The sequence below is a fragment of the Aureobasidium namibiae genome (genome assembly GCF_000721765.1).
Source record: "Aureobasidium namibiae CBS 147.97 unplaced genomic scaffold scaffold_3, whole genome shotgun sequence".
Classification (NCBI taxonomy): Eukaryota; Fungi; Ascomycota; class Dothideomycetes; order Dothideales; family Saccotheciaceae; genus Aureobasidium; species Aureobasidium namibiae.
In genome coordinates, this window is record NW_013581206.1 from 356543 (window position 1) to 373268 (window position 16726).

Below are 16726 nucleotides of genomic sequence, written 5' to 3' on the forward strand. Positions count from 1 at the left end.
AGACTCACTGCTCGGCAGTCCGCTTCGTACGGTCTTGCCCTTCCTTGTTCGACATGCTCCGTCCATCGGCCGAATGTAAAACCATGGCACGATTGACACTTGCTCAAAACGCATCACTACTCTCCGATGTTGAGCGATGCTCGTGCAGAAGCTCCATCACGTTGCATCTGATAAAAATTTCTTTTAGCCTTTCAGCGACCCACATCACATCATGCAGGGTTCATCTCGAGCATGAGCGAGGGCGCGGAAAACGTTGATGGACGCCCAGAGTTTTAGACAGCAAAGCCCTTGAATCAAGCCATCTTGTTCCTAAGCAAGAAAAATAAAGAGCTCGGAAGCGAAAAAGCTGCGGGGATCGGAAGAGTGGTGAAACGGACCGTGCAGACACGAAGAAAGAGGTCAAAGCTCATGTAGATTAATTTGATTATCGGAGTCCATCTGATTAGATTTTCTCTTGTGGCTGCTGGCATGCGTGGCCTTGTGACATCCACCTTCTTGCTTCGTACTCGCCTGCCCTATACCCTCTATCGCTAGTCAGAAAAGTCCCCGAAAGTGTCCGAAGTTGCAAAGTTTGATCTGATTAGATTGTTCCGGAGTGCACAGTATGGGTCGCACTAGTCCACACGTGGTGTCATGGTTCGAATGTCCTCAGGGATCCGGAGCTGAGTCGGAAGAGGGTGACCAGTTCATGGTGGATGCCGTTTGTTCGACGGAGGAGATCGATCTGGGGACAGTTGTGATGATGAGACCGAGGTCCGAGGTAGGCTGTTGAGATGGTGGTGATTGATAAGATATCGTCACGAGGGGATCATCGCAAGATCGGAGGACACTGTTGACTGTGATAGTAGCTTTGGAGTCAAGAAGATCAAGGGGCATGGCTCAGAGATAGCGGCTAGCGAAATATGTACATTCATCGTTAACTTTTGGTTGATCATCTCATCTATGCGCTTCCTGTAGACTTGCTCAGGTATCCCAGGATCTTCTCTACTAGGAACTTTCTTGCCGGACCTTGATCATCGTTGCTCAGAGCATGTGATGCATTAGGTACAACAGCAGTGTGCTCGTCATCCCAAATCTCCTTGTCTCCACCAGCATTGGCCGCCTTGGCCCATCTCTTCATCAGACCTGCTTTGTCCACCCACTCGGGCACAGCTTGGTCTGCGCCAGAGTAGAACGCAGCCATCTTGTTCTTCAACAATCCTTGCTTTTGAATCATACCGAACGACTTTGCCAACTGCTCGTCGCTGAGATCTGAACTGAAGACGTCGTCCTCGGAGGGGTTGTGTGGGCTCTCGGGGCTGACCAGACTCAGGAAGCGGCGTGCGGATAGTGGTGTGTTGGCAGGGTAGCCGATTTGGTATGTCAAGTGAATGGGCAGTAGAGCATCGAACGTCTGGTCTTCCTTGCTGGCAAACTCCTTTGCCATCTTCTCTAATTGCTCGTAGTAGGCTTGACATTGCTCGGGGGTGTTGCCGCGGAAGCCATGTGCGCAGACCAGCTTGATGCATTCTCTGTCACTGATGGGGGCTTGCATGATGGCACCATCAAGCGCCAATCGCTTGAGATGCGTGAGATCCGAGTCGAACGTAGGGTTTGTGGTGAGAGGGTTTGACCTTGACAAGTAGTGTAGCACCATCTGACTGCCAGTCGAGTGTCCCATCAACACAATCTTGCCGTTGTCACCGAACTTGGAGGTCTTGTAGTCCTTGATGTATCTTATCGCTTGAGCCAGCTCGTCGGTGTCTCTGTCGAGGTGTCCGAGACCCCATGATTGGTATGAAGATGTGAGGGTCAGAGAGAAGAGCGACCACTCTGTTTGTGATAGGGCGTGGACCAAATCTGCTGTGTAGGATGTCGTTCCTAGACCGTCGCCGAGGCCTCCGACGAAGAGGATGCTGTGAGGCTTGCGAGCAGCATTGGCTGTGTACTCGAATGTGGTCAATGTCTCTGTCTACAGCTCATACATTAGCATTTGCCATTGGGGCCTTAGGGCTGCGAAGACGTACGAAGTGGTGCAGGACTCCCTGCATACCACCCTTGGGCCAAAACTGCGAATATTTGCTCATCATGATGTGTTGCAAGAGGTACAGTCGGTATGCTCAAGTCACAAGATCCAGATGTCGTATCGCTGGAGCCAACGGTATACACAAACACAATCGATACAGGCAATGGGATGGAGATCAAGACACGACACAAGCACGACCCCTCGATGTCAGACTCGACTCACGGTGATACACCACTTTCTCCGGCCACAAATTATCCAGCGGCATCGGGCTCGAGCTCTGGGCTATGCAACATGGCGGCAGCAGGAGCTATCACACAAACAAAGAGAGCTCGAAGCAGGACCCACTCACGGGTCTGATAACCCTTGCCCGCTAGCACACCCAACAGAAAAAAAAATCTGATAAAACCGATCAGGGCTGGTGTGGCCTCTTCTTGGCAGGGCGTGACGGATCAGATAGCTCCTTAGCGGCACCAAGAAAGCTTCACGGCGTCCAGCCCTCGCTAAGCGTCGGATCAGATAATCTTGTTTTGACCGACCTCTGCCATTGCTTTGTGGTTCTTCTAGCCGATGAGGTATCTCGCACCCCAGTCGATATTGCTGTCGCACGTATGGGTGACGGAGTTCTCCACTTGTCCTCTGCCGTTTATCTGATCTGCGGTCGCGCGTCAAGAAGCAAGCAAGTCCTGGTGAGTGGTATCAGTAGGGTGGACTTTTGACACAAAACCTATGTGTTATGCTCAATTGTGAATAGAGTAGAGGCTTTGAATTGCAATGCTGTAAACGCTAATGATAACTTTTGCAAAATGATTGAGAACAAACATAATTCATACGATCGGTCATCCTCTTCACGATCTGTACATGGCTGGAAGAAGTGGCGACGCATCTAGAACAAGATACCCTTGGTCTGGGTCCTGTTGAGTCTGACGTCCCTGATGACGAACATCCAGATAAGAGAAGTTGCCATGATACAGGTACCAGCAATCAACATTCTGCTCTGACCAACTGCGTAGGCCTTGATGATAGCCTCGCGGACGGGGTCACCCATGGGGTAGCTGAGTTGGGTTGCCAGATCCTCGTAGATAGTCTCCCAATCAGCGAGAGCCTCAGCAGGAAGGTACTTTTGCAATGCACTGGGCAGAGTGTGTTGCCAGACAGCACCGGAGATACTGCCACCAATACCGCCACCAATGTTACCAAAGACGTTCAGGAAAGCTAGAGCTGCAGCAGCGTTGTTGTGGTCAGATGCGGAAAGAACGGCAACCTGTTGACAGATGATCATGGTACCACCAGCGAAAGCGATGAAGACCTGGCACATGATGGTGTATCCGACAGAGAAACCGGGTTGACGGAAGTAGATCATGAGACCGATACCAAGGATGTAAAGAGGAACGGCAATCCAGAGCAACCAGCGGAAGCGGTTGGTGCCCTTGATAGCGAAACCGACACAGAAGAGCCATACACCGGACACAACATCGAAGATACTACTGATGTAACCAGCAGTGGCAAGACTGGTCCCGAAAACGACCTGAAGGTAAGAGGTGAAGTAGTCGTACCAACAGTAGTAAGAGATCTGGTAAGTGGCATCAATCAAACAGGCGCCAATGACAGTTCTGTTGGCGAGAAGCTCCCAAGGTAGGAAGGGTACGGGAGCGAGGAAGCGTTCTGCCACAGCGAAGCCAATCAAACAGGCGACACCAAAGACCAGCATGATGATGATGTGAGGAGTTTTCCAGTCATCCTCAGCGGAGCCTGCAATGGTGAAGGGAAGCAGGAACAGAGACAGACCGGCAGTCAAAAGGAAGACACCGAGCACATCGAACTCGATAATGTAGTACCAAACGCTCTGCTTGAAAGTTCTGCCACTCTTGGGCTTCTCCTTGAGAAGACCGTTCTTCTTCGCCTTGGAGCGGAAGTAACGGAGTAGGCCGAAGAAGGGGAGCACAACACAGGGCAGAACGATACAGAAAGTTCCGTATCCCCAGCGCCAGTTGGTTGCGTAAAACTGCTCGGCAGATGCAGGACCAGCGTATGCGGTGATGATGAAAGGCGACGAAGTGAGAGCGTAAGCCAAACCTCTGCTGCGGAGAGTAGAAGTATCGATGGTGACAACGTCAACACAGAAGATGAGACCAGCGGATCCGATGGCGTAGAAGACCTGAGCTGCGCAGTATGTTCCGATGCTGTTGCAAGTTGCTGACAAAATCAATCCGAGGAGGAAGAAACAAAGCATGATTAAGAGACCAACGGTACGGTCCCACAGGTTCAGCACTTTGGCGAGAGGCATGTAGGTTGCGGCACCCATGATAGAGGAGATGATGGAGATGACGGGGAGCAACGAATGCGCTTCAAATCCAGAGGTGATATAGGCCGAAAGGTTGCCAGTGATGTTGGACTGGAAAGCGTTCACGCAGTAGATACACCACATCCTAGTCGACATGTCAATTGACGTTCAGGACCATCTCATAGCTTCCGAGTACTTACAGTGCATAGGTCGCGATCATGGAGCTCTTGGTCCACGACAAAGTAATGGCCTCAGCCTGAGTGACACCAGCTTGAGCATGCTCGTTAGGGGTCTCCTCGCTGGCTTGATCGGCGGTCACATCGTTCTGAACTTGATGCTTGGAATCTCCATTATGGAAGCTGTATCTTTCAGGATCCTGAGAGTGCATCTCGGTGTTTCCGACTTCCGAGACGGAGCTGGAGCTACCCTCTTGCGGATCAACCGAAGAAGAAAAGAACTTGCTCCTCAATGCTGAAGGCATCTTGGCTGCTCTCTAGAAGGAGAGTGAATTGTGAATGAGGATGATGCTTCGGAAGAGAAGATCTCTTGTAGAAAGGATATAGGGCCTTCCCTTTCTATCTGGAAGGAGTCCAGCTGGAAGAAAAAATGGGACCATACTACACCCGGGGGTCTCGTTGAGGTTTAACGGTACTGGGGACTCCTAGCGCTGAGACCAAGGATCAGGGCGGATCAGATTAGTTCTGATCGGTTTTGAGGGGGCGTCGAAGCGCCGCAGACAAGTCATGCGATTTCGGCAAATTTGGTCTCAATCGTCCAGAGCTGAATCAGAGCCCTAGACTTCACGGTAATTTCCTCGCCTTTCACGGCGTGCCCAGGATGTGTCCGGTTTACTACGAAGAACCGCCGCCATCCTTGGATCAGATAAGATTCGACCAAGGATCAGTGGAGAGGGTCTATACCCGCCGGCGATGGCGGTACCAACGTAATTTCGGCGCGTCTGGAATATTGGGTGGTGGGAGGACGAGGCTTTTTCGGGCGTGATGTTGCGATTTTATGGAGAGGCTCCGGCACCGGGACCCACGCGAGGATGCCTCGGAAGCCTCACGCCAAACCACCCAACGCCGCCGCTCCTTCTCACCATGAGTTCATCAAAGATCATCAAGATTATCTTATCTAGCGCGGCACCTATGCGCAAACGATGTCGCATTAGCCCGCCCGACCGATATTTGTGACTGTGGTTGACAGCACAGGCTTTCGTAATGAATTCTCTCGTTGCCCAAGCATTGTTGCGTCGGCTAAGTCGTATGACTTTATCGCTCTGGCTTTGCTCGCAGCACAGAGCTGCCAGAGTGCAAAATGTACGCGGACCCACCCAACTTTGCACCCTCTGGTACTGTGCATCCTTCGTTTCTTTGTATGATTTCTTTATCAGATCAAACATTCTGAGGCCCAGGCGCACTTTTTTGTTATTGCCATATTCCGCGGACCTTACTCGTTTTTGAGAATCACATCACGAAGGCATTGAATTGCTTTTCGCCAGTGGATTTGTTGGTCGAGATCATCGACTAGCAAATCGATCACAAGGCACAGCGACATCTGTGAGACTTGGAATCCAAGTCTCCAAATTTAGTCCATGATGGCAGGCTTCATTCAGAAAATCGGAGGTTATCCTCGTCTGCTGCTTGCAGGCAACCCCACAGCACGCGACATAGGGACGTTACTACTCGGTATCATAAGCTCAATAGCAGCTGGAGTTCCATTTCCTATCATTGGTATTCTCTTCGGTCAACTTCTGGATGACTTCAATGCAGCAACTTGCGATCAAGCAACCGACGCTGGAGATGGCGATCAAAGGAGCATCAACAACACCATCTTGATTATCTTTTATCTGGCCATTGCTCAATTTGTTTGCATCTACGTTCATCTGACTTGCTGGACGCTCAATGGCGCTCGATTGGCACAAAGACTTCGTGAGAGTTATCTCCAGAATTTGCTCAGACAGGAGCCATCATTCTTCGACAATCTGCCTCCAGGAGAGGTTGCATCCAGGCTCCATGGAGATATCCAGACCATTCGCTCAGGTACTGCAGAGAAGGTCGGCATCTGCCTCTCCAGTGTGTCCTTCTTCGTTACAGCATATATCGTCGCTTTCATCAAAGACTGGAAATTGGCGGCAGAACTGCTTTCTCTCATCCCAGCTTATTTCATCATGTCGATTGTTGGAAGCCACTACATCGAAAAGTATTCTGGCATGGTCTCGGACTATGCTGCATCCGCCGCATCGATCGCTTCCGAAGCACTCAACAACATCATGGTGGTCCAAGCCTTTGGTGCCAATGCTCGTCTGGAGAAGAAGTTCTCGGACGCCCTCAGAGCTTCTGAGCACGAAGGCATCAAAAAGGCTACGGCTGTCGGCATCCAAAGTGGTGTTTTGTACTTCGTCGCTTACGCTGCCAACGGTCTAGCTTTCTGGCAAGGAAGTAAGCGTATCGCAGATTCGGTCGAAGGAAAGCCTGGAGGTACCACTGTTGGTGCCACCTTCACCGTCATCTTCATCTTGATTGAAGCTACCCTGCTTCTCAGTCAAGTCGCTCCATTCGTTCATCTCTTCTCAGCAGCCGTCGGCGCCTTCAACAAACTACGTGGAGACATCGACCGCGAACCTTTGATCGACGGACATACTAAGTCTGAACTTGCACTCCCTCAAGCAGGGGCTGGATTTAAGTTCAAGGACGTTTCTTTCACATACCCATCAAGACCTGAGATTACTGTCCTCGACAAGATTAGTCTCTCCATTCCTGCCAACAAACACACCGCCCTCGTTGGTCTTTCAGGCAGTGGCAAGTCTACTATTGCTGGTCTTGTCAGCAGACTATACGATCCTACCGAGGGTCAAATCACATTTGATGGGCAGGACGTTCGCACACTAAATGCTCGCGATCTAAGAAGTCTTATGAGTTTGGTTCAGCAAGAGCCTTCGCTCCTTGATCGCTCTCTTCTTGAGAACATTGCTCATGGTCTTATCAACTCGAGCGATCCTGGTCATGCCCAGTTCAGAGATATTCTGCTTGGATCCGATCTTGCAGAAGTCGCTGCTGATATCCGTGAGGGTACTGATCTCATGGCCGCTGCAGAAAAACGTGGCCCTACTGTCGTCGAAATTGCTGTCTTGGCCAAGAGAGCTGCAACACTCGCCGATGCAGACCAATTCATTGTCGCGCTTCAGCAAGGCTATGGTACAGTCGTCGGCTCAAGCGGTCGACTGATTTCCGGCGGCCAGAAGCAACGTATTGCTCTTGCCAGAGCATTGATCAAGAATCCTGCTGTGCTCATCCTCGATGAAGCCACTGCTTCTCTCGACTCAAGAAGTGAGCAGCGTATCCAGCGCGCTATCAATAGTATCACCAGCGGAAGAACTGTCATCACCATCGCTCATCGCTTGGCAACTATCACTACGGCAGATAACATTATCTGTATGCACAAGGGACACATCCTCGAACAAGGTACTCACTCAGACCTTATGGCCACCGGAGGAACTTACGCCGATATGGTCAAGATGCAGACTCTTGGAAACATGTCCGAAACGCACACCGCCAACGCTGACAATATCAGTGTCTCCGACCGAACGTCGACAGGCGATATCGAGAAGAAGAGCTTGTACGATGAAACTGCGGAGGCTGAGAAAGCCGAGCTATACACCACAGAGACACCGGTCAGAGACTCTGCCGAAGAAGAAGAGCCTGATGAGCTACCCGCACCTCCCAAATCTCTATGGGATCTGGCAAAAGGATACGGTCCGGCATTGAGACCACACATACTCTACATCTTTGTCGCTTTCATTGGTTCTGTCTGCGTTGGCGGCGCTTTCTCTGGTGAAGCTGTCATCTTCGGTAACACTGTTGGCAGTTTGAATCCTTGCCACAGTCCTAGCCGCATCCGTAATCGTGGTGACTTCTTCGGTCTCATGTTCTTCATCCTCGCCATAATTGAATTCTTTGCCAACTTGGTCAGTTGGTGTGGATTTGGCTGGGTCTCCGAAAAGGTTGTGTATACTGTCAGAGTCTTGTCATTCAGATCGCTTTTCGAGCAAGATCTGCAGTGGCATCAATCTGAGGGCCGTACACCAGCTTTACTTCTCTCATACATTACCAGAGATGGAAATGCTCTGGCTGGCTTCAGTGGCTCTGTTGTTGGAACTCTATTCTCGATCACTGTCAACCTTATTGCTGCCATCATCCTCACTCACATTATCGCTTGGAGAATTGCTTTGGTCTGTCTGTCGCTCGTGCCGCTTCTTCTTGGAGCTGGTCTCATGGAACTTCGTATCCTCGGCAAGTTTGAAGAGAAGCACGAAACTGCATATACCAAGTCTGTGGACATTGGTGTTGAGGCCATTACTTCTATCAAGACCATTGCGTCCTTCTCGCTTGAAGAAGAGATTCTTCATACTTACAGACGCTCGTTGAAGGGCCCTCGCCAGGACACCCTCAAGGTTACTCTGCAAGCCAGTCTCTGTCAAGCATTGACATACTTCTTGGGTAACTGCGTCAACGCTCTTGCCTACTGGTGGGGCTCGAAGCAGATTCTCAACGGCAACTACACCCAAACACAATTCTTGATTGTGGTGTTTTCTCTACTTGTCGGAGCATTGCTGTGGTCGCAGATGTTTGCACTGGCTCCTGAGATCTCCGCTGCTCGCAACGCAATGGCCAGAATCCTGAGCTTGATCCAGATTGGCAAGGACAAGATGGCAGGACATGTTCGCCCCCTTAATATGTCGCTCGAGGGCAACAATATCGAAGCTATGGCTGAGACTAAGACTGCACATGTATCCAATAACAAGGCTTCCAGTGTTCAGATGAGAGATATCCACTTCTCATACCCAGCACGACCAGATGTTAAGGTCATGAATGGACTCAACATCGACATCAAGCCCGGCCAATTCGCCGCACTGGTCGGTCCCAGCGGTGCCGGCAAATCTACCGTTATCTCTCTCGTTGAGCGTCTCTACGTTCCTCAATCAGGCTCAGTGCTCATCGATGGCCTCGACGTCACCAAAACCCGAGACACATCTTTCCGCGACAGCATTGCATTGGTACCTCAAGAAAGCGTGTTGTTCGAAGGCAGTGTGGCCTTCAACATCGGCCTAGGCGCTCGTCCCGGCTACACGGCAACACAAGAGGAAATCCAAGAAGCGTGCAAGTTGGCAAATATCCACGAAGTCATCCTCGCCCTACCAGAAGGCTATTCCACTCTCTGCGGCCCCTCTGGCAACAGCTTCTCCGGCGGTCAAAAGCAACGTCTCTCCATTGCTCGCGCCCTCGTCCGCAACCCTAAGCTCCTTATTCTCGACGAAAGCACCAGTGCTCTCGATGCAGAGAGTGAAAGGCTTTTGCAGCAAGGGTTGGACAAGACAAAAGCTAAAGGTATCACGGTGATTGCGATTGCGCATCGCTTGCACACTATAAAGAAGGCGAATGTGATTTTCTTGATCGAAGGGGGTAGGTGTGTGGATAGTGGCAGTCATGAGGAGTTGCTGGAGAGGAGCTTGGAGTATAGGGAGAGTGTTATGCATCAGACTGTCGCTACGGATTAGATTTGTAGGAGGTTGGGATAGATGTGCAAAAAAGATTTTACAGTTTTGGTTTATGGTTTGTTCCTTGTGTCTCTGCCGTGCTGTGCTGTGCTGTGATGTTGCTACGTAGTTTGAAAGTTCGAGACACGTCGTTTCTGACTGTGAGATGCTATCTTACAGCTACGCCTGACTCGACAGCATTGACTCTGTGTCTCTCTCCTTGCCATTTACTGCTGCACTACGTCCTGGTTGAATTGCAAGTCCAGCATCCTGAACGATCATGGAACATGGTAAGGATCTCATTTGTACCATCACCACCGTCAAATCAATCCTACCCCCAAGGTGATTGTAACAAACAATATTGTCTGTAAAACTCATATCTCTCCAACCTTATCTTAACTATGGGATATCTGCTCTTGCCCAAGGGTTGCTGACAGATCGACACTGTATCAATACAAGATGCAAATCACTGATCTTTTCCAACCACCGTACACAAGTAGCGTTTTCGACACAATGACAGAGATACAAGAGTATTCTTATACAAATACTCAAACTCTGGTAGAGAAGTATGAGACAGCATTGGCGGACTTCATCCCACATGTTCGATCTCTTGAGTTTTTTCGCCAAAGAGAAATGCCGAATTTGACGAGAGATTACACAATCGAACGTGACAGGTAGATAGCATGAATGAACAAGCAGAGAGATATAGCAGAGAATCATACGCGGGTGAATAGCTGAAAAAGGTATACTCGTCATGTGACAATCAGAGTGGGAAAAACCAAGCAAAGAAATAGCATTTGACACATCTCGTCGATATCAAGATCAGATCAGATCAAAACTCGCAAGTCATGCCGAGTTGCATTGGTATAACTTCACACTGTTCGCGATATACTCAAAGTTGTGGCAAAGCTAGACGAGAAGGCACATGTTGATGGTGGCTAGTGATGTTGACTTTTACTGTTTTCTTGCAGTGGAGTTGGAAAGGGGGAAGCGAAGTGATCACTGGACAAAAGCATATAGAGTCAAAACCGATGATATGCGAGACAGATGGTGAGATGTCAAGGTAATGGAATTGATAAGGCCTTTGACGCAGACCCCTCTTGTAGGTCGAGCATATGAAGATGAGAGGCGGAAAAGGCAACTTTTGAACTTTCGAGGTGGATGATTGAGAAACCCTGACTGGATACGCTATCAAGACCAAACCTGTTCACGAATGTGATAAATGTAGCAAGCAAGGACTGTACGAAAGGACAGCTTTGTTGGGCTGGGAGAGGGAAACCGATGTGTCGAGCGATAGAGAGAAAGACAAGACAATCGATAGGAGAATGTCGTGAACACACCTCCCTCCTCATCCCCTATTCCGCGAAAAACTCCCTCAACTTCTGATCCAACCATTCCACATCCCCCTCACTCTGCCCCGGTCCACCAGCCCAATGCCCCCAAACACTAGGAAACACTTCCAATCTACCCACTCCCTCGCTCATACATTCAACCTCATACTCTGAATCCTCAGGCGGAAAGTACAAATCAGTTTTGCTCGGCAACACCAAAGCTTTTGCTTTGATGCCCTTCATTGCAGCTTCAAAGTTGTTGTTGTAGGGGTGTTGGACAGAGCAGTCGGCGGATTGCCAGGTGTGTAACATGGTTAGCATGTTTTCGGGTGATTTGGAGAGGGCCCAGAATTCCCAGAAGTCGGTCATGAAGCTTGTGGGTTCGTCAGTGATGGTAGAAAGAAGGGAAGAGGGCAAAACTCACGTTTCCAAGTCTTTGAACCCAAGCACAGATTCGTAGAGTTTCTGGCGGTAAAAAGCTTGACTGAATCCCCAACCTGCGTATACTCTTCCCAGCGCCTTTAATCCTGTTTCAGCCTGCTCTTTCGTCCACCCTTTGCCTTCGCTTTCGGTGGTATATCCTTTACAGATACCAGCAGAAGCTGCACCCTTGGCCGCGACCAACGCAGTCTTGACCCCCTCCAAAAACACCTGATTATGCAAACTGCATCTCGCACTACCGCAGAATGGAGCAATCTTATCCATGAACTCCGGGTACTGTGTTGCCCATTGATAAGTTTGACCTGCACCCATTGACCAGCCCAGTACTGCAAAGGCATGTTTGACGCCAAGGTGTTTGGTAACCAAGGTGTGTTGAGCAAGTACGTTATCGTAAAAGGTTACTCTGGGAAAGGGGGATAGAGAGGTATTGGATGGAGAAGAAGATTGGGAGTTTCCGAACAGAGCAGGGATGATGATGAAGTAGGTTGATGGGTTGAGTGTTTTGGAAGGGGAGATGAGCCACTCGTTGTCTGAGATTACTGCTCCAAGAAAATCAGTCATTTGGGCTCCTTGAAGATACAGGATGGAGACAGAAGGAAGCAGACGTACGTCCACTGTACCAAGTAGGATATATGATTGCTGGTAGTTTCGGATCTCCAAAGGTCTTGTATGCTATCTTTGCCGAAGGAATCACTTCGCCAGATTCAAGTGTAAGGTCTCCCAAGTCGTAGGTCTCGTAGTCTGACATTGTTGTGTATTCGATTATGTTATCTGGCTATTCAGAGGCTGGCAGAGAAGTCTTGGACTTGATGTGGTGAGAGAGCAGAGGTCGTCTGTAGATAAGCATTATACATATCTACCCCGCAGAGGGGCAGAGCAGGGCTCGGTAAACCTTGCTTGGTTTGGCGTGCCTTTATCTGGCCTACCTTCCTTATCTCCCAAGCTCGATGTTTGCAGACTTCGTCTCGCTTGCCTTGTTTGACGATTGTTCGCTGGTCAATGGAACTCGGATATGCTCTCGATGCAATGACATTGTGGTTACAATATTGATCACATACGCAAGGAAACTCGGCAACTTGAATGTGATCAAATCGACTCTCTCTCTCTGCTTGATGCATGACAACGAGCTGCAAAACAAGCCAAGTATACGAGATATGATCGGGGAATGGAAGACGTAACCGCAGTACCAAACGTCGCCGGATGGATATCGTCCTTCTCAAGCATCAGCGTGATCATCCCCTTCATACTCTTTGCCCATGACAACGTTTAACGCCCTCCTCCCCAACTCAACCGTATGCTCCAATGCCGCCAGCTTAGCCATAGCACTAATCAAACTCGGATCCTGACTTTCCACCCTCACCTTCTCTTTGACCCTGACATCATTGTTGCGAAAGCTAAACACATCCTCGGCTTCATCGTGGGCAGGAGCTCGTGGGCCAGCTCCGAGTGCATGTGCGAGCCTGTCGCGCAGGCCAAAGCCTGAGAATGAGGGGCCACCGCCCAGAGGTGTGGAGGTGCCTGTGTGGGAGGCAGGTTCGAGAGTGCGGATGTGGAGAAGAAGGGCGGCGTCTGAGATGCTGAGGTGGAAGGAGAGGTTTGGTGGGGGTGGGGGGTCGAAGATCTAGAGATTGTGTCAGCTGAAGATGATGTGTACTGTCGGAGTGTTCACGCACCTTGTCATCCAAAGGGTCGGAAGCCCAGCTCTTGTCTGAATCAGAGGCAGCAGGGGGACCCTTTAGAACGGCCTTCGCATCGCGGATGTTCTCGTGCAGCAAGGTCAACTGACCCGAGATGAAATTGGCATCTCCCTTGTCGCCAGTCCATGTGGTAGCATCCACGACATCCAAGCTCGAATTGATCAAGGTTCTGACTTGGGCAATCTGCTTCAACTGAAGAGCAGGAGCTGAAGGTTGTGTCGAGATGGAGAGTTTGTAGCTCGTTTGACCGCGCGGAGGTGGTAGCGAAGCAAGACGCAGGTGAATGTCGCCTTTGGTAATGTTGGAGCCATTACGCGTGATGGTGCCTTTGACGGCTTCGCTGCGGTGGGAAGAGACGACTAACGTGCTGCCTTGTTCTCGTGGCGCCAATAGAGCGCTGCAGTCTTCAAGGCCAGACTTCAAGCTCGAGAGGGTTTCCTGGAGAGCGTCGAGAAGCCATGACAGTTCACCTTGTCGTGTTTCCTCTGCGCGTTGGGCGAGATCTACCGCCGTCGTATCTGGCAATGGCGGCCATAGTATTGTTGACATGATGAATGTCTGAGTTGCCTAAGTTAGATGACGCTCCCCGGAGCTCGACAAGCAGACGGACCTTCCCCGCATCCGGGCCTCCAGTCGGATGCGCCATGAGCCGGCGCTCCCGTCCGATCCGCCGTCTTTGCGACTTCCAGCCTGCGTTAAAGTACTCCCGAGCTCCCGTCCCATATGCACTTCCTTTGCTGTTCCTGCTCACCGGCACCACGAGATGATGTAATCACTGCGCTTGACAGTAGGTAGCGACAGTGACACGTAGGCTTGCTTGATAAGCACAGCGAAAAGGTCATCGCAGCAGCGGCATCATACCATATAAAGACCCAATTCCTCGACTTGATTTGGTATCTGCTTTCCATTATCCACTCTACTCCTTCATCTCATCAACACATTTGCGTTGTTCAACATTATGTCTCTTCCCACCAGCGCCCGTGTCTACCGACGCACTGAAGACGGCAAAGACATCGAGCTCTCCACCGAAGACCTCCCTAAAGAACTCACTCCTACTCAAGTCCTGATCCGAATTCACGCCGTCTCGCTCAACTTTCGCGATGTTGCTATGCTCAACGACAGATACCCCGTTCCCGCCGATCACCGCGGTATCCCCTGCTCGGACGCTGGTGCCACTGTCGTTGCAGTCGGCAGTTCCGTCAAGGACTTTGTTGCTGGCGACCACGTCTCGCCTACTTTCCGCTGGACCACTGAAGATGGCGTCATGAGAGCTCTCGGCGGTGACTTTGACGGCGTGTTGCGGGACTATGCTGTCTTTGAGTCTGACGCTTTGGTCAAGAATCCAGAGTATTTGACTCCTGAAGAGGCTTCGTTGATTCCTTGTGCTGGAGTTACAGCATGGACTTCGTTGGCCCAAGATGATTGGAAGAAAGCAGATAAAGTCAAGACAGCATTGATGGAAGGTACAGGCGGTGTTTCTCTGTTCGCTCTCCTCATCTGCTTGGCCAAGAACATTACACCCATCATAACTTCATCGTCCGATGACAAGCTTGCCGGACTCCAGAAGCTCGCGGATGCCGATCAGAAAGTCCTCGCCATCAACTACCGCAAGACGCCTGACTGGGCCGAGGAAGCGCTGAAACTCACAAACGGACAAGGTGTAGATGCCTTGGTCAACAGTGTAGGCGCTTCAAGCATGGATCAGAACTTCAAGGCCTTGAAGAAATTTGGTACAATTTCTCTGGTTGGCTTCCTCGGTGGCACTCCTGAGAAGATGCCTGATGTTACCATGCAGATTCTCACGAAGAGCGCGCATGTGCAGTAAGCCTACTCCTTATTTTCCGAACTTATTGATAGCATTTGGTTAACGCATCGGATAGGGGCATTGCAGTAGGAACCAAGGAAGATCATCAAGACCTCTGCAAGCTCTTGGGTGAGAAGAAGGTCAAGCTCAGTCCCATCATCGACAAGGTGTTTGATTTTGAAAAGTCCAGTGAAGCGTTCAAATATCTATACTCGGGCGCTCATGTGGGAAAGGTGGTGATCAAGATCTGAGAGGAAGAAGAAACAGAGGCTTGTCTATAATCTTAGCTGTATCCTAGTTTTCCGAGCGTGCAAAGAAGAACAAAGGCTCAGACTCATTGCTGCTGCTGAGCAAACTCTTCCAACCACTTTGCAAGCTTCTCGACCTTTTCCACACTGACAGCATTGTAATTGCTGATTCTGCAACCACCCACGCTGCGGTGTCCCTTGCATCCCATCAACAACCTCTCATTCGCACCAGCCAAAAACTTCTTCTCCTTGTCATCTCTATCGCTCTCGCCTCCAATGCGGAAGCAAATGTTCATTTTGCTACGCACAGACTTGTCGGGCACGACGTTGAAGACAGAGTATTTGTCCAGCACACCGTAGAGGAGGGCAGCTTTGTGTTCTGACTCTGCTTGCTGGGTGGCGATCTTGGGTCCAGAGGAAGAGGTGGCTTTGGAGAGCAGGGATTGCATTACTTGGCCGGCGATCCAGACGTCAAAGATAGGGAGGGTGTTGTAGAGGGAGTTGTTCTTGGCAATGGTGGGCCAATCCAAGACCACAGGACCGACAGGCAGGTTCAACTTGCGCAACAAGTCTGGTTTTGCGAGTTGAGTGAGCAGCGAGTTTTTGATGATGGCAATGGTGATGCCTGTGGTTCCGACGTTCTTTTGGGCACCACCGAAGATAGCAGCGTATTTCTTGACGTCCACCTTGCGGCTGAGGAAGTTTGAGGACATGTCGGCGATGATGTTGTACTCGTCTGCGTCGACCTTGGGGAAAGCTGGGAATTCGACTCCATCGACGGTCTCGTTGTCGCAGAAGTATACCATACCGCTGTGGGCAGGGTTGGGAGTCAATGACCATTTCGACTCGTCAGGGATAGTGCCGAATTTGCCATTGTTTGATTTGCGAGAGTCGATGGCGACGTTGACGTGGTTTGCGCCAACCAGTCTGGCGGCTTCTTGACTGGCCTTCAATGACCAACTGCCAGTGACCAAGTAGTCCAACTTGAACTCCTCATCCACAGCCTTCCTCAGCGCCTCAAAGACCTTTGTGTCATCCTCACTTCCCAGCTCTTTCACAATCTCCAGCCTTCTCTTTTCCACCCACAAAGCAGTCATGTGGTACACCGAAGCACTGAACTCGCCGGAACCACCGCCCTGCAGGAAAATGATCTTGTAGCCATCAGGGCCTTCTTGAGTAGGAATGTCGAGCAATTGGGCCAATGCTGACTTTGTGTCTTTGAGAATGTTTTCTGCGTCGGCGGAGCGGTGCGAGATTTCTGTGATGCCAATGCCGCAGTCGTTGTAGTTGAGCAGCACTTGAGAGGCCTTTTCTAGGACTGCCGTGGGCAGGGGGGCGGGGCCGGCGCCAAAGTAGCTGACGGATTCGCGGGAAGGCATTGTG

General features: G+C 50.5%; 7 protein-coding genes across 7 annotated transcripts; 2 read left to right on the top strand and 5 right to left on the bottom strand.

Annotated features, from left to right (window-relative positions):
* Nucleotides 1-940: 940 nt before the first annotated feature.
* On the bottom strand, nt 941-2069 carry M436DRAFT_70292 (DUF1749-domain-containing protein; the record flags this gene model as incomplete). Its single annotated transcript, XM_013574922.1, has 2 exons — nt 941-1951; nt 2007-2069. The coding sequence occupies 2 exons, from the start codon at nt 2067-2069 to the stop codon at nt 941-943; spliced, it is 1074 nt and encodes a 357-aa protein (XP_013430376.1).
* An 819-nt stretch (nt 2070-2888) lies between these two features.
* On the bottom strand, nt 2889-4674 carry M436DRAFT_40571 (putative siderophore transporter; the record flags this gene model as incomplete). Its single annotated transcript, XM_013574749.1, has 2 exons — nt 2889-4431; nt 4487-4674. The coding sequence occupies 2 exons, from the start codon at nt 4672-4674 to the stop codon at nt 2889-2891; spliced, it is 1731 nt and encodes a 576-aa protein (XP_013430203.1).
* A 1209-nt stretch (nt 4675-5883) lies between these two features.
* M436DRAFT_70294 (ABC multidrug transporter SitT) lies at nt 5884-9843 on the top strand (the record flags this gene model as incomplete). The annotated part of the gene is made up of 1 exon (XM_013574923.1): nt 5884-9843. One exon carries the CDS (start codon nt 5884-5886, stop codon nt 9841-9843), a length of 3960 nt encoding a protein of 1319 aa, XP_013430377.1.
* Nucleotides 9844-11177: 1334 nt separating this feature from the next.
* On the bottom strand, nt 11178-12342 carry M436DRAFT_39641 (homoserine acetyltransferase family protein-like protein; the record flags this gene model as incomplete). The annotated part of the gene is made up of 3 exons (XM_013574582.1): nt 11178-11526; nt 11578-12136; nt 12204-12342. 3 exons carry the CDS (start codon nt 12340-12342, stop codon nt 11178-11180), a joined length of 1047 nt encoding a protein of 348 aa, XP_013430036.1.
* A 468-nt stretch (nt 12343-12810) lies between these two features.
* Nucleotides 12811-13840, bottom strand: M436DRAFT_40265 (uncharacterized protein; the record flags this gene model as incomplete). Its single annotated transcript, XM_013574698.1, has 2 exons — nt 12811-13215; nt 13268-13840. 2 exons carry the CDS (start codon nt 13838-13840, stop codon nt 12811-12813), a joined length of 978 nt encoding a protein of 325 aa, XP_013430152.1.
* A 409-nt stretch (nt 13841-14249) lies between these two features.
* M436DRAFT_40424 (alcohol dehydrogenase) lies at nt 14250-15346 on the top strand (the record flags this gene model as incomplete). The annotated part of the gene is made up of 2 exons (XM_013574721.1): nt 14250-15112; nt 15172-15346. 2 exons carry the CDS (start codon nt 14250-14252, stop codon nt 15344-15346), a joined length of 1038 nt encoding a protein of 345 aa, XP_013430175.1.
* An 83-nt stretch (nt 15347-15429) lies between these two features.
* On the bottom strand, nt 15430-16722 carry M436DRAFT_39536 (phosphoserine aminotransferase; the record flags this gene model as incomplete). The annotated part of the gene is made up of 1 exon (XM_013574567.1): nt 15430-16722. The coding sequence occupies one exon, from the start codon at nt 16720-16722 to the stop codon at nt 15430-15432; it is 1293 nt and encodes a 430-aa protein (XP_013430021.1).
* Between the last annotated feature and the right edge of the window lie 4 nt (nt 16723-16726).